The sequence below is a fragment of the Neopelma chrysocephalum genome, unplaced genomic scaffold, assembly GCF_003984885.1.
Source record: "Neopelma chrysocephalum unplaced genomic scaffold, ASM398488v2 Primary Assembly neopelma1_24, whole genome shotgun sequence".
Classification (NCBI taxonomy): Eukaryota; Metazoa; Chordata; class Aves; order Passeriformes; family Pipridae; genus Neopelma; species Neopelma chrysocephalum.
This window is the reverse complement of record NW_020897693.1, coordinates 12,402,518-12,420,286: the sequence shown is the minus strand read 5'-3', so window position 1 is coordinate 12,420,286 and position 17,769 is coordinate 12,402,518. Positions and strand designations below refer to the sequence as shown.

The following is a 17,769-nucleotide window of genomic DNA, read 5'->3' as shown; positions in this document are numbered from 1 at the left end:
TGCCTCAAATCCCTTTAATATCAGTAACAGTAAAAGGACCTGAGGACCATGAATTTTTCAGATACAGGAGGAGCTCAAACTTACCCTGAAATTTCACCCTATGCATGCAACAGAAGTGCAACACCAGAATTCTGTCAAAAGCGGTAATAAGAACAAGTGGGGAGCAGCAGCACAGCTTAACAGAGCTGTAACCACTGGTGTGAAACAGAGTTATCTCCTGTACATACCTTTGGTCGAGCACAGCCTCCGAGTAGGATGGCGGGGAGTCCAGGTCCACGGGCCTGTGGTAGGCCTGGTTGGACATGTACTGTATGCCGTTGTTGACGTTGTAGGTGACACTGCAGTGGTGTGGGTGATCCAGGACCACCAGCCGGGACAGCAGCACAGGGTGCTGCAGGCGATGCACTGGCAGCGTCATGAGATTGTTGCGCTTCCGCTGGTGGTGCAGGACCAAGGCAAGAAACGCCACCACGAGTACGAAAATGACAGAGCTACCAATGATGGCATAGGTAATACTGGGGTAGTAAAGCAGCTGGTTTTCTGAGGTCACGTAATCTTGGCCGCTGCCTGCCTCTGTAAGACAAAAGGAAAAGGAAGCCTGAGATTTGCTTCAATATAACACTGCTTTTGACCTGTGCTGTGTTTCCTGCTAACACACTGTGCAACAAAAGCAGGTTTTCCACTTTTGTCTGGATTGTGAAACATTGGATTGTTAAAAGCATATGCATGCAAATAGGAGATTGGCTGGCTGTCCCTCAGTCCATCCTCACTCACAATAAGTACCAGCACATAAACTATTAGGCAGAGACAAACTGAGAAAGAGAAAAATGCACACCATAGCAAGAAGAATGTGCACTATTGTGGGAGCATCTCCCCATCCCTACCTATCAGTCATTAACTTTTGTTTCCAGAGGTGAGAAACCCAACTCAAGCCATAACCACAGTACCTCAGCTGCACCTGACAAACCACACTAGAATCAGAGACGCAAAAGGCCTGATATCCACTTTTTTACTTTACATTCACCCAACACCATTTCAGCCCCATGTTCACAAGGTCATGCAGCCTTCGAGTAAGATTTTCTTTTTTTGGGCAAAAATTTCCATTTCTGTGCAGGCCATAATTCCTTATGGACTCAAACAGGCTATTCTGACATTTCTCTACCTCAAGAAAAACGAAAGGCTGAGTAAAAACCAACCCAACCCAACATCCACACAATTACAAGAGCATGATCCATCCAAATTCCTAATTTCCTACTGCAGAAGGCTGGGACAGTAAATCTTGATTTTCCTTTCTTTTCCCTATCAACCAAAACTGCTTTTTGGTAATTCAGAATTGCAACAGAGTCACTAATACATTTATCTAGCAACAGAATAATGAAATAAATATTGACTATGTCCAGCATAATAGAAGAGCTTTCCTCAAGCACCCATTGTTCAGAGGTATCTCTCTCAATATTTGATTTTGGTAGTTCACTTTCATGGTTAAACAAACCACAATTTTCGGCATCACTAAAAATAACTTCTGCATTAGTTAACAAGATAATACAACATAAAATGGCAAATCCTTTAAACATCTCTATTTTAAAGCATAGATATTTAGACACTGGAACAGGTTGCCCAGAGAAGCTGTGGATGTCCCATCCCTGGAAGGGTTCATCCAAAGCCAGGTTGGATGGGGCTTTGAGCAACCTAGTTTAGTGGAAAGTGTCCCTGCCCATGACAGAGGGTTGGAACAGGATGATCTTTAAAGTTCGTTCCAATCCAAACCATTCTATGATTCTGTGATTATTGATCCTGCTACCAACTAGATGTGTTTTACTGATGATGCCACTATAACCATAGACCAAAGCTCTGCAGGACAGCTGCAAGCCACAGACTTTGATTGATATGTAGTGTAACACCTCAGGGAGGATCCTTACTAAATTTATTTCTCCATGCAACTGTGCTGGAGGGAAAGCAGAAATCACTGTTACCAGTCAACAGTAGGTCTCTGGCTCACTCAGCAAAGTGAACAAAGTCTGCATGAAGAATGTAAATCAAAGCAGAAGGGAGGAAGGGAATTGACATGCATTAGTAATTTTAATTGAAGCTCATCACATATTACTGTGGCTCTTTTAATACACCCTTAAATTCAACAGCTGAGAAATGAATTCAGGTCACGTATCACAGACAAGGGCCAGCACAGGGAGTATAATGACAAGCAGATCATTTTTATGCAAACATCAGCAAGTTTATTTGCAAGGGCTGATCCATGGATGAATACCATTACCTGCAGCCTTTGGTGCAAGGAAGGTAAATACATTATGACATCCCAGTAAAACAGCACAAGACTCTCATTCACCTTGGCTCACTGGTTACAGTGCACTGGCATAAGACTGAAACTAGTATGCCTTTGCAGACTTGATGAGATCTAATTAGTTACCATGGGATCATTCTGCAGCACAGTCCCTTCCCTTTATAATCTCCATCTTACTAAAAGGGAAGAAAAATGAGAGAAGTATATAAACTTTAAAGGTTATCCACCTGTTTAGGATAGTATCTCCTAGGTCCTGCACCAAACAATTCCATAAATCCAAATGGATTAACCAGACTGCTGAAGAAGTACTTTGTTAAAAGTCAGATGGGATCTGATGACCAGCTTTAGGACAGTGTGAAAGAAAACATCTCTTTTATTTGGTTTTACAGTCCTTTTCATACAACAACCACACATACATTGTGCAGAGATCTGGGGTAAATTGCAGTTAACATGCTGTTTTGGAGATTGGGATTACTGTGGCTAATGAAACATCATTTATTTACCAGTAACTATTATTGTTCAGGTTTTCAGATCCACTTCTTGTATTCCCATTTAGTTCACTGTCTCTCTGAAAACAAGAACAACCTAAGGGCATGCCTACGGATCTGTGTGGAAATCGATGAACCAGAAGTAGAGCCATGAAGGTGCTGTTTTGAATAGTGCTGTCTGGTGCACTCTTTGAATCAACCAACAGCAATAATGCATTTGGGATTGGAATTACTATCTCTACCAGTCCAGCCAATTCTATCCCATGCAACTTTAACATGAAGCTGCACTGAGGAGTACTGAGATTCTTCCTGTGAAGAATCTAGTTTGTCTGCTAAGTGCTCCTTCTTGTGCCCCAGGCAGTGTTGAGTATTTGCACAGAGAAACTCTCCCCATTCAAAGAATCCAGCTCCCTAAACGTGGATAGTCTCTATAACTTTACAGGAATAGATCATACCTAAGATGGAGTTCTACCTAGAGAGATTCAGTTATCATTGAAACAAAGTCTTATTCCACCACAGTAACAACCTTATGATAGGTGGGATTTCTGGTCCAAGAAGACATAATCTTATGCTCCCTTAGCAAACCATGTTTACAAGTAAAATTCAGCGGTGTTTCGGTTCTGCTCTGGTATAGTTTATACTACAAAAGACCAACCTCTTTTCTAGCGAAGTCAGTAAATCCAAACCTGCAAAAGATGAAAGTAAAATTACCTGAGCCTATCAGCACTGCTTGGCTTGTAGCCCTGGAGAGAGCGCTGTCCACTCAGAGGCAAAGAAATGAACTGCCCTTAACAGTCTTCCAAAGTAATGCTCTCACAAGAAAACTGCTCTGTGGCACAGCTAAAACAAAAGTAGCAGAACTATGAGGCAGTTTTGCATACAAGAGGCTTTTACATCAAGTTTTTGCTTCATCTTACTAAAGATCTGATCATGTTGAAATGAATAACTTCTTACAACTCCATGATAACGTTCTGTTTTTTTGTAGAGCCAGGTAAATATACAGACGTGAAAGGGAATGAGGGGTACTGAGACTGCCTGAGGAACCTCTATCCATTTTATGCACACTGTATAGGGAGAAAGTGAGATACAGAAAACATCTTAAAACTTTCAGCTGGAGATGCACGACTAAAGGAAACAAAAGCCATGACTCTTTAGCTCTGTTCTAGTAACTTTCAGCAAATGTTTACATGTGACAGAAGTAACTGAACTGAATTTCTTGATAATTCAGTTATCCTCTCCTGGGAGAAGCAGGTATTATACAGGCAGGTTTAAAAAGTTCCATCTGCTGTGCTACTAAGTGCAAATTCACAAAAAAGGCGAGTGGGCAAGCGAATTTAATTTAAATTCATGGAGTATTTATTCTGTCGTGCTTCCCTCCCCCCCCTTAAGAAGATCTGTTTTCTAATTGTGCCACATATAAACAGTTTATCAATGCCACTTATGCCTATTAAATCCTAGTATCCAGGAAATGCTGAATTCACAGATTAGAGATTTTTGGAGTGTAAAAAGCTTTGTGAATAATTTAAGAAAAGACTGATAAAGGGAATGTAACGGGCTGTGCTCAGAGTGCTATTTTATTGACTGTGAACAAATCTGCCGTCTCAAAGTTTAAAAAAAGACCTGAGAGTAACTGCATTAAGTCTGCCAGACACAGGGATGAGAGGCTATTATTTTATCTTTCACAATCCTCTGCTCAAGCCTGGCTTTTCACAGTTCATTGGAGAAAAAGCTTTTGAAATACATAATCTGAGCAGACATCTGAGTAGCCTTAATGAGCACGAGTCACGGTCCATCTCCAACAAAGATGCTACTGTAACAACACATTTAAATTCCAACCGGTAAAGTGCAGAGCTGCAGCTTGGAAGGGTAAAGACAACAAAAATCAAATACAGACCAGGCAGAGCCTCCGCACATTATTTACTTTTTGTGCTTGGAGTTCCTAGGGCATCCTAGGTCTCCCAAACCTCTTATATTTCTCATAATTGATGATTTTATGTCCCACTAAAACAAGTCTTACACAGATTTTGTGCACTGAACTCTCAGAATGCTCTTTATTCTAGTGATGTCCTTTCTAACCCAGTTATGTTTTTTCCCTATTGCCCTTCCCAATTACAAACAAGATCCATCTCAGACAACACAGAACCTTGACTTCATGAAGTTTCATGCTAGGTTATCATTGTTCCCCTCTCAAAGAAGCTTCACAGTTCCTTTAGACACCAGAGACAAGGATTTGTTTTCAACTGCATTCCAAGTGTGTTTTCGCTCTGCTTTGGCTTTCTCTGTTTCAGGCACGGAAGAGAGATTCACTAATAGAGGTGTTACACATACTGAAGAGACCTTATCTATGGGAATTGGCCAAAGGAATACAATATGAATTCATCTTTGCTTACCAGGTACTTGGTAAATGGATAGAATTTCTGGGAAAGCAGTAGGATGAAGTTCTTTCCATGTATGTCTATAATGGCAGTGGCTTCACATCTGGACAACATGTATCTGCACAGATGTCCTGTCTTGAAATCCCGTGTTTAACTCTCTGCTAATCATGAGTGCCCCTGATACCCACAGACCAGAACCACAGCAATCAGAACAGTCCTTGATCTAAGAAGTTGAAGCAAAGCGTGGATCTATTGCCAGTTCTTGAAGTCACCCCTCAGGTCATTTTCTCCACATCTGCCTGGCTCTTTGTCCTGCTATCCCCACCTGAAAACTAGACAGGGATGTTCCTGGATTCCCAGGATATTCTCCCGAGCTCTTTTGTACTGACAAGAACTACATTTTCCTCAAAAATCCAAGTGTTTCAAATCTTAATTAGAAGTCTAAATACCAATGGGTGCTCTGTCTTCACCTATTCTTTCAGATGACTGAAAGTCATGACCTTGCCTGCATAAACAGAGTAGGACATCTTGATATGGAGAACTTGTTACCCTCACATGTATATAATGTTTTAAAAAGTCACAATTGGTATTAGTGTAACAACTTGAGCTTTAAGCAATGAAACAGGATTTCTCTGTATAATGCACTTTTAGAGGCTCTGAGCAAGATGATGGCCATTGTTCCCAAGAATGCAAAGCTAAGCTAAGACTTGGAACTATATATAGTTATAAGTCTATACAAGTAGCCAGCAAGACAAAACTCAGGACAGTATTAGTCAGCAGAATTAGAAGCAGTGCTAGCATGTCTCATTCAGTGCATCAGAACGAGCGCATTACCCGTGCCTTCCTCCCCACACTTAAACCCCTCATCCTGACCATGCGCCACAAGAGCTGTGCTTTCAAGTCTTTGCAGCTGCTCCGAAAGAGCAGCTGAGTCAGCCTGAAGATCAAGAGCCTCACCTCTCACATGCCATCCTTTTTTATCTTCTGCAGGGTAGGATAATTACTCCGTGCACTTCACACACACACACAAAGAAAAGGAAAGCAGCAAACTGAGCAAATAAGTAGAGAACTAAGAAATACTTAGCAGTAGTCATGGCAACTAAAGTTCTTAAATTAACTTGGCAGCAATGTAAAAATCTGCAAAGCCAAAATCTGCCATAAAGCCCAGAAACAAAAGGTCCAGGCTTGGCAGCTGGATGAAGCCCAAGGAGTAAATTAAAGTATTACTCAAATGCAATTCAGGACCACTCCAGCATTGATCTCTGCAGCATTTACTGGACATGTGATAGCCCAAAAGAACAATGGTGTACTTCAATTAATTCACAGCCAAACACTAGGCCCAAGAGCAGAGGCAGAACATAAAAAGGAAGGACATTCTCCTAATAAAGTCCTCTTCTCTAAATAGAGGGGTTTGGTTACTTCTGTTTTTCTCCTCTTTCTCCTTTGTAAATGGAGGGTCACCATCAAGGAGCCTGCCATGAAGTTAGTTACTCTACACTTCTCCTAACATTTTATGACAGGACGATGCCACTCAGGAGGAGCCTTGGGCACTGAAAGCTCTAGGGGCTTCCACTACTATTGGCCTCTTCCCAGACACTACATCAAACCTGCTCTGCAGAATGAAAATCTCAAGTTGCAGCCACTAAAAGGCTCTTTGGTAGACCAAGCTTATAAAATAAATCAAGAATGCACTTCAAAGAAAGAAAAACAGTATTATCTTCACAGCATTAACATGCTCTTGGTGCTCTTGCCAAGACATATGACAACTACACACCTCCCAGACTTTAGCCCCAGTTCAAGCAAGGTGCCTAAGGTAGAGATAACAGCCACTGATCTCGTACCATAGCCTGCTCCTTCCCCCTAAACTCCCAGAAGAAATTGCCATCTCACCTTGTTCCACTCACAAACAGTATAAACTGCATAAAACATCCAGGTTTTGGGTCTTTGGTGGCCGCGTGATCCACTGTGTACCATTAATGACTAGTATAGGATAATCTTGAAAGTTAAAACAAAATAATGTTTTAATGGAAAAGTTAACCAAACTGTGAAATTCAACCAGCAAGACCCAAACATACTCAGTCTCCAATATTCAAATAGTAATGGCCATAAACTAAAGCACAAGAAGTTTGACCTCAACATGAGGAAAAACTTCTTTATGTTGAGGGTGGCAGAGCACTGGAACAGGCTGCCCAGGGAGGTTGTGAAGTCTCCCTCTCTGGAGACATTCAAAACCCACCTGAACACATTTCTTTGTCACCTGCTCTAGGTGATCCTGCCTTGGACTAGATGATCTCCAGAGGTCCCTTCCAACCCTAACAATTCTGTGATTCTGTACTATCAGCTTTATCTTCACTTCTGTAACTAATGGCATGCCAAGTATATTTTCTGCACTGGCATATTTACATGCAAGTGCACTGTCCTGTCTTCTGCAAAGGTTAATTGGAGCTCTGAAGTAGGTAAGAGCCTGGATGTTATATCTGCTCCCTGCTAGCATAGAAGCATGCTGTACCTTCAAGTCAGAAGTATGAAGGATAACAGAATTTTCAAAGGCCATGAGCGCCTTTGCCTTTCCTATTCCAGTCTGAGCATTTGGAATCCAAGTTTCCATGGCATACGCCACTAACATTCCTTAGAATCATTTGAATATCTAAGAGGCAGAGAAACCCAACAAATCAAAACAAAAAGTAAACTAATTAAAATGAAAATCAGTGGATGAAATGCTTGTGTTTTTATCATCTATCAACCCTGAAACTAAATTACACATTGCAAAACTGTTACCAGTTTATCTTGAGTGATCTACATGCCTGAAAAAACGCATGTTATTTCAATGGAAAAAGCTGAATGTGGGATGCTGTACAGGACAGACAGACAAATTTCATTTTTATAGCATTATTCTGGAGGCTGGTAAGAAGAGACACATACTCAGCTAGAACGTGCACATTAACTTTTTACTGGATGCCTATTAGTGCTATGGACAGCTTGTGCACAAGAATAATAATAAGGCTTGAAGAGATGCAGTGCAGGGTTTATGGAGCCAGGTATACTTGGCAAGAAATACTGTTTAACTGTGATTGAGATATACTATAGTGTAAGTTTATAATTAGCTTATAAATTCAGTCTAATCATTCAAGTGTATTTTAATGGCTCTGATTTTTGAAAAAGTGCTGGTACAAAGTCCTTGCCCTGTCATATATTACTATTACCAATCCTACTTTTTTTCTAGAATTGTGAAGAAGAGATGTTGTCTGATGCACAGTACACATAGCTTGACTTGCTCAAGATAGCATCCTAACAATTTAGAAACCATGAGCAGGTTGTGATCTTGAATAAAAAAAGAATCAAAACAGCAGAGACAGACAAGACCTGTCAGGTCACATAATCCCCTTCCTAGGGTCACATTTCACATCATCCATTCATACCTACTCAATGCCCCTTCAATGACGGCTTTTAGGAGAAGAAACAGAAGAAACCAGCAGCAACTCCACTCCAGCAAGAGCCTGCAGGCTACCCTCTGGCTCTAGGAAGCAAAAGGAGATGGGAGACCACAAGAACTGAGTGGATTTGGGTAGACGTTCAGTCCAAACCAAGATGGAGCGTAGTACTTGGTTGCACCAGAGAAAGCACCTGTGCGGTTACATCATGAGATGCTTTGCTTATTAAAGTCATTCTGACTTTGCAGTACCATTGTTTGACATATAAACTAATGTTTTCTTCCAGCTGCAAACTCTATAAACTCAGAGTGAACAGCAAGAAAGTCTCACCAAACAGTGGCCTCAGCAGCTTCACTGTGTTCAGGTTATACCTTCAGGAAGGTCTTAACAGACATTGTACTTGGTTGTAAATCAAACTTGAAATCTTTAATATTATATGTATATATATAAAAAAGCATAAAATACAAAAGCAGAGAAGACAGAACTTGGTTGTAAAAGTAACTATTGCACAGCCCTATTTGGTCTTCCTGTTCACAAGACGCAGACTGTCTAATGCCAGAGAAAGAGAGGGGGAAGGAAAAACAGAGAAGCAAATGAATCCAAGAGAAGAAAAAGAAAAAAGCTGCATTTGAAAGCTAGTGTACATAAGCAGGACACTAACAAGCATCTGGAAGGCATTAACACCATGAAAAAGATAAACTTGTGCTTTTCATCCTCTGATAAAAATCTCACTTGATCAGAAAATATAACACTGAAAATAGTAAGTGGGTGGGAAAAATTCAAAGGCTGTGGCTGCCAGTGGTTCATTAGAAAATGGAAAGCTTTTCAGGGGAGTCCAGAAGGTTCTGATCTGGATCTGATACTACTCAGTAACTACCTGAATGACAGAGAATGCTTATTCAGCTCGCTGTTAGGCAACATATAAACCCTGCTAGACAAGATCAAAATTAAAAATTACTTGAAAATAGCAGAGATGGTCAGGATCACAGGTATTCTGGTGTCAGCAGAAAATAGCATGTTAACTGGCAGTGAAAAATACAACCCCAACAGTATCTGGCTATAGCAAGGTGTCTGCTCAAGTATTTATCCAGCCTGGGACATCACACTTAGAAAAAAAAGCAAATATGAATCAGAGCTTGGTGGAGAACAACATGAATTATCAGATGTCCATAAGACACTAACTACCAAGAAGGGTTTTAAAAATGAGGTTTGTTTAGGCTGAAGAAAACATTGCAAGGAAGCTTTTAATATTTTTAAATACAGAAGTTTGAAACGACAATCAAAACAAGACCTGCTCTAACAACAGAAACACAGAGCTTTTGAGCACTGCAGGAAAGTGTCCCAAATTACTAACATGAAGATCATAGCTTCACTTCATACATCTAATTAATTAGAGCTGCTACCTTTGCCTGTGAATGAACAGTAGTAGCACCACATCCCTCCATGCCCTTAGATTTCCAGTTACCCTGACCACCCTGATGGTTTTATCATAGGGACCCTTTACATCCTCAGGAGAGTTTCCCAAAGTTTTTTCGAAGAATATAAAAAATCCTACGAATTTTAAGTATCTACAATCCAGGTTGAGTCTGAAGTTCTTACCCCCCAAAGGCAAAGCACCACAACAATTTGCTATCCCCATGTGTAGCTCTGGTGTCAGATGGAACTTGCTAAATGGCAAGGAGAATGGAACAGATCCTCTTGAGCTAACAATGGTCTAGACGTCTCTTTGGAAGTAGCCTGAGACATCTGATAGTCCTGAGTGTATATACTGGCCTATAGTCAAAAAGAAATTACAACAATCAAATAACCCAAAACACCACATAAACCCCAAATTTGGCTTCACCAAGTCTGTCTTCAGATAAACAGGAGAAAAGACCAAAAACACTCTCTAACAACAAGGATGGAGCTCCTCCTTTAAAGAATATTATCTTACTTTTAGCATGATCCCATTCTACTGCCAAGTTCAGTAGGAGTTCATACTTCATTGACAAATCTATAAATTCTATAAGCATTAGAAGCTAACCGTGCATTCATACAGGAAGAAGGAGTTCATCTCCTCTAATGTGTAGAGGACACTTGGATAGCTTTTCTCTGTGGATGGACTCCGCATAACATTTCAGACATAAATCAAGATGTTATAGTACCTGGGACTTTATCCAGAACCTTCATTCCTCTTTTTGAAGTAGGCATTATAAAAATTTTGGTTTCACTTCAGCAAGTTTTCATATAAATAAATTAAGCAAAAAATATCTTTAATTACAGAACGAAGAAAATTGCTGCACTTGATGAAAGGTTGTTTATTCAGCACTGACAAATGCAGCCTAATGAATGCGAGAGTGCCAGATTTTCTTCTTGTTGAAGATGGAGTCTTGTTTTTTGTTTCCAGAGAGATTGTGGAAACATTTATTTTCCCTTTGACCCTGGCTGACTGACTGAACTAGTCATACTGAATTGTGCAATTCTTGACATGAAAAGCATGTGTACAATGAAAGAAAGAAAAATGTATTTTAAAATTTTTATTAAGAGGCAAGAAACATAATTATTAATCACTATGTCAAGATAATTATTGTATGCAAGGACAAATGAACAGATTTTTGGTGGCATACTTATAGTTCTCATTCTGCATGAAAAGACTTGAGACAAATAATAATGATTAGTACAGCTTAGCATAGTTTAAAAGGCACTGAATTAGCTAATGTGTCACATGAAAATGAACCTTTATTGACAGAAGCTTCATCTAATGCATAGCAGTGGTAAAGAAGGTTAATAGAAAACTGGCTTATCATAAGCAAAGGATATTAATCGTATCATTGCATGATTCTACAAAACCCCAATGAAACCATGTTTGAACACTGGCATTCTATTCTGTCCAGCTTATTTGAAGACAGAATTAGGTTGATGAGAGAACAACATGAGAAACAAAGATGGGGGAAACAGGGTTTAAATATCAACAGAAAAAAAAGTATGATTTATTTAGTCTTGAGAAAAGATTATTAAGAGGAGATATGATTGAAGTATTTATAATAGCCATGGGTTATAAAAAATAAGCTCAGTGACTAATTTTTAGATTACTGGGTAGATCAGAAACTAAAGGCTAAAGGCAATAAGGGTAAAAGGGAAAAGATGCAGGACAAATTTACTGAAACACTTCTCAGCAAGAAGAGAAAATAGGTAAAATGATGTTTCATGACTATATTTAAACAAAAGATGGGTGACCGTATAGAGTCTGTGGTGGAGAAAAGCTTCTAGGGAGCATCATTCGTAATAGCTGAGACATGTTTCCATTCACACACCCAAGACCATCTGCAGCAACTTTAGAAATCATTCTTTAAGCAAAAAAGGTTAATAGTTTACCCAATTTGAAACAAATTGAAGGAAGAAACAAAACCATATACTACCACTCCTTTATAGTACAAATGTAAATGACTAAATATACTAATTCTTTCATAGTATTATTCCTTCAAGTATTTACAAACTAATCACATAAATGTTACAGTAATTCAACAAGATAGGTAAATCTCTTCATATCTAAAAAAGCAAGGCTTACATTAATAAAACAATTCACCTAAAGTTGCAGAGCTAAAAACTGTCATCTAGGCTCAGAAATTGGGAGTTCTTGGCTTCCATCAGCCAGACCCTCCATCAGCTCTCCACATGCGCGCACACACACACACACTTTAATGAATTATTTACTTTTTCTTTACTATCAAAGAGGCGGTAGCTTTATTGTTTTTCTCTTAAGGTGCACTTAATTATCCTTGAGCAACTCAGTACTGTCCTCCCCAGCACTCTGTGGTATTTTAACAAGCCATCTACAGTGTTCACATATTAAAGATGGAGACTGATTTAATGAGCTTATGTCTCAGTGTAAAAACTTGACTAAACGCAAATTAGGAAAGAAAATTAAAAAAAAAGGACCAAATCACACTGGATTCTAGACTAAGTGGAACATAGCAAATATCTAGAAAATATCAAATAAAAACCCAAACCAAACCACAGACACACACTCGATCCTCATGACTCTTTGCTCCCTTTACAAACTATTTTTCTTTAATTTTTCAGCTAATTTTGTTTCCATAGATAAAGACCCCATATAAAATGACCTTTGGATCCTAAAGGCCTGACTCTGATCTTAACATCACTGTATACAGCCGTCACTTTCGCCTTGTGCTTGATGTTTCCTCTGCCTCATGCTCACCTGTGCAACTCTACATCTTTCTCTTTGAACATTTTAAATACACAAACAATAAATGGTGCAATTTGCTGTCATTGGGCTTTTCACAGAAGTTTCACAAGCTGTAAAATTGGAACATAATGGTTACCTGCGACTCATAAAGTGACAGATGACCTGGGAGACCTTTACCTAGGAAAAACAGATTCTAAAATGCAATTTTCTCACTCTGGGGTGTAACTACCCTGCCTTGGGAGTGTCACAGCAGTTTTGAAGGGATTAAAACAAAGAGCAGTCTCCATAACTAAGCCAACTAAAAGTGTCATTAAATACAATTGCTTGCCGTGCTTCCCTTCCCCAAACAGTTTCATGCATATTCATCACTGTAATTACAGCAGTAGAAACCTCCACGACTAATTATGTCATGCTTCTCATCTTCTATATGCCTGGAATTTTTTACATAATTACTACTGAAATTAATTGCAAGTTAGTTAATTTTGCACTTTGTCCTTTCAAGCTTAATTGAAAATTAAAATTTTTCCAACCAAGTCATTCTTGAAAGCATGGTGCTTTTACCTCAGATGGTGCCATAACCAAAATGTTCATTTAATGGCTTTTAGTAATAGAGCATAGAGGAGTACTGTAAATTTTATAATTTAAAATAAGAGCACTGCCCTAATACATATTTACTATATGCTTGTTAGTTGTATACTCTTCAAAGAATATTCAACCTGCCCACTGAGACACAGGTTACTCTATCAGTCCCAGTTGGCTTCAATCAAGCTCAAACTGGGAATTCTCTTTGACTGTGATTCAACCATTGCGCCTAATATTTCAAGGGCAGCTAATGATTTTGGGTGTCCAGTTCTACAACGGATTTTGAAAAAAGTAACAAATATTTCCTCCCTTGAGAGGCAGGAAAAGAGGAAGAATCAAACAGGAAAGCCAAAGTTTGACTTGGTCTAGAAAAATAATTGCCTGAAACTATTTGATTTAGCCCAGGAGCACACAGTCTCCTCATTTTCTAGGGCAGTCCCTGTAGTCAATGGTGCACATGGTGATTTATTGATTTGGGGGTGCCTTTAATAAAAGACACTGTACAATGCAAAATCTTGCTGTCTACTACAAACCATCTAAATCCCATGCTGTGACAGTAGATGCAAGATGCAGAACCTCTGGATGTGGGTCCCAGCAATTTCCAGAACACAACTGGTACTCAAACAGGACCAGTAACACACCTCAGCAAACCAGAGGACATTTCAGAGGTCGACACCATATAGCTCCATGTAAATCAATCCACTATTAAGGTTATTTTCATTTAAACTTATGTCCTTAGTACCTTATAATAGTGGCCATATTAGCTTTTTGACCTATTAAAATAATTCATTACTGTTTCAAACAAAACAAAGTCTGTATTTCAAACACCTTTTCTATCTCAACTTCAAAGGTTTAATCTTGTTGAATTTAATGAAATTTTATTGTTTTCATCTGTCAAGAAATCTAATCAGCTAGTAGATTTTTGGAAGGACAAGAGTAGTTTGGTAACAGGGCAGTTGTTCTTTACTCCTCCTCTTTACTCAAAAGGTAAATTTTCTCTTATAATCTTTCAAGACTTCACCACAAGAACCAGAGAGAGTGAGCAGCAACAAAGTAAGGTGGACAGTTTAAAGGCTGACTCATTCAGAAAGCAAGTTCCTCTCAAAAGTATGTCTTTTATTTAGCAACCTCTCCATGAGCAAAGCATCACTACATAAAGGGAATAAACCAAGTTTATAAATTCTGCAAAAATTCCTTTTGCTTCAACAGGTCAAAAGATCTGTCCACAATAAATCTGTCACAAAGATCCCCAGTGCAGGCTATTTTGTCAGGAAGGGAATCATTACTGCTACCTTGCCTTGCACTGATCTAGAGTGAAGACTGGTGTCCTCAAAGAGCAATAGGTTGAAGAGGAACACTTCAGGCGTGTCAACAAATGAGACCTTCCAAAAGACTGGTAGGAGCAACTACATCTGGAATATCTACAGAGTATTTCAAAATCTTATTGCAGCAAAAATCAAATCCCAGATACTTAATCTTGTCATTCGTGTTGGAAAGTGCTTATTGGAGCACATGACAATAGTGCTAAAGGTTTGAGCAATACAAAGCAGGGCACAGGGTTAAAGCTGCCTTGGACACAGCTACAGAAAGAGACAGAAGGGGACTTCCTATCATCAAATCAGGAGGAAGTGTACATCATAGTCACCAGAGTAGGTATTATAAGGAAAGTGGGAACTTAACAGCCAAAACTACTGAGTGAAGAGTGCATGATGAGTTCCCAAGGTGGATGGGGAGTAATTAAAAAGGTAATCAAAAAGAAAAAGCATTGAAAATCAAGAACTCAAGAATACCAAAAAAGCTCTTTCAGCAAGTGTTGTAAAGACCTATGAGTAGTGATCCCTTGCCAGCAAAGCAAATGAATACAGTATTTGTTCTGTCTCAGTAGACTAAGAGCTGCTGAACCTGGAAGCCACGTGTGTATTATTAACTAGGAGGTTCTGAACAAACTAGACTGGTACATTGGCAGAAAGCAATGACTTCTGTTTTACAGATAATTTGCAACTCAATGGGGAAAAATTACCACTTGTTTATCATGTCCAATTTAAAAGTGAAGCAAAAAATAAATTCAGTTGCATACTTTTATAGACTGACTATAGTTAAATATTTCTACCTTTACAAAAAATTGCAAAGCTCTTTGTAAACAAGCCTAAAATTTTCTAAACCAAACAAATTTTTTTCCTTCATTCTGCTGCTAATGGCTAGCAGTAGTATTACACAGATGTATACACAAAAATACAAGGAATGGTTTGGTGTGAAATTCATGAGTTTTTTTGTATTCTGCATCTTTATCTGATGGAAGTCTTCTATGCCCTAATTCATAACTCAGAAAACACATGCTACAAAAATGTCATGCTAGTGCAGACGTCCTATGGATCTCTCTATGCACACCTACATAGTACACGAAGAAACATTTCTAAAACCTAAAAAAAAAACCAACAAAAAACAAAAAGAAAGAAGAAAAATCAGATTCTGTCAGTCTTGCAAATGTTGACAGTCATTTATCTGAACTACCCCACCACAATATTTCTGCTTTAATTAAACATCAAATCAGTCAAGTAGGCATGCAGATTTAATTACTGCTGGGGTTTAAAATTAGCTTATTTCCACTTGAAACCAGTGAAGGTTAGCAGGATGACCTCAGTGTAATGGAAAATCCTCAGTCTGCAAGATGCTGGACAAGAATTTGTCTCTTATGGGACAGTTTAAATATCATTCTCACTAATACAATGCTCACAAAGAAGTACTGGTTTAACAAGTTTAACCCAAACATACCTGAGGTCTATGGCAACTGAATATTTGATGGAAATAAATCAACCTGTGTTAGGGAAATAGCCTATTCAACCTCAACTTTGTCAGCTCAGTGAGAGTGGACCTGACGTTGAAGTCCACAAAGATCCTCATGTTTGATTGATACTTTTCTCCTCTGACTCATCATTGTCACTGACCATTTCATTCAGCCACCCTAGTACAGGAGCCAGGGGTCTGGTCACTTGAAGTGAAGTGGTCAGAGCTCTCACAGAGGATGATGGATGGTACAGGAAAGGGGAAAGAAAAGGGAAAAGAGGAAACTTAGGAAACAACTTTGGGACAGAAGCAAGAGTGGAAGCGAATGAGGGACAGAAGAGTCTTTAAGGCCACACAGCATCAATTCAAAGTGTTCCCCATCAGACAAGGGAGTGAGGATTGTCACCCTGAGCAGAGTCTCTGCAGAGCTTCCTGTTCACACCAGGGGTTTGGAAGAGACCAAGAACACACCCACCATGATGATGATAAGAACTACTGTTCCCTCCTGAATTATGTCCTAAAGGGACTTCTAGGCTAGCTGTTGGCAATCTGAAACCCACCTCACTGATTTCCAGATCACTGTGAAGGAAAACCTGTGTACATCTTCATTCTTTTTCTGCACAAAGATTTTGGACCAAGAATCCGAAAAAGCCTATATGTCAGATGCAGACAGTGATTCTGGTTCTGGGCAAAACCCAAGCAATGAAAGCAATTGCTTGCTTAGCAATATCTAATTAGCTGAAAACAGGACAAAGCTGTTTAGTGGGAAGCAACTACAGGCATTTGTATTTATTAAAAAAAAAATCAAGTATTCAGTGAAAAGCAACTGGCAGCTGAGAAGGTACTTAGTAATACAGTCCTCTTGCATTTAAAAATTGCAGATGTTCCTGAGTATCTTCGTAACTCTACTCTAATACTCTGTCTAGACAAAAACCCCATAGAGTGTATAACATATGACACTTTCTACATCCTCTGTGGGGATTAAGTAATAAATCAGGTTTTCAGACTCAGAAAAATTGCATTTCTGTGAAAGTGAGTTGCCAAATTTCAGTAAAGGAAAGGTTTTCTGCCTTTGGGAATAAACCTATGATGCTTTAAGGATGAGTATCAAGAGACTACATCCAGGAAAATAATTAAACCAGTTTTAAAGTAACAGAATCTGCAGAGATCAAGGAGAAAACAATGACATATCTGTGCTGCACACCCTCTTTTTAATGCTGCATCTTACACAAAGACTCCAAACTTGACACTCATTGTACAGAACAAATATTTTGCATTGTCTTCATCGCATGCTAATTCTGTAACAGAAATGCAGCATTATGACATTTAACAAAAAATCAGTATTCTTCTATCCTCCTCTTCACTAGCATCTGATAGCAAAGGAAATTGGGGTTGTGTGATCTTACCTGGTCAAAGGAGTTCAAATCCATATTCTTTCATCTCCCCAGAGTTACTGAACCTTCCTAGGCTGTAGGTTGTGGCCTAACAGAGTTTACCTGGGATACAGTAGATGCCAATTCTGATCTCTTGTCCAAGGACTGCTTATGGTTTTCTGTATACAGTGCAACATATAAATACATGAATCATATTTAAGGAGAAGAATGGAATATAGAGCTGTCTCCTCCCA

General features: G+C 39.1%; 1 protein-coding gene across 2 annotated transcripts in view; it reads right to left on the bottom strand.

Annotated features, from left to right (window-relative positions):
• Positions 1-17,769, bottom strand: part of LDLRAD3 (low density lipoprotein receptor class A domain containing 3) — a 74,987-nt gene that overhangs the window by 6,242 nt on the left and 50,976 nt on the right. For both annotated transcript variants that reach the window (XR_003537397.1, XM_027704011.1), the window contains exon 4: positions 228-573. Coding sequence is in view for 1 of the 2 variants with exons in the window: in XM_027704011.1 (XP_027559812.1) it covers positions 228-573 (346 nt within the window). In the remaining variant the exon portion in view is untranslated. The remainder of the gene's footprint in view (positions 1-227; positions 574-17,769) is intronic.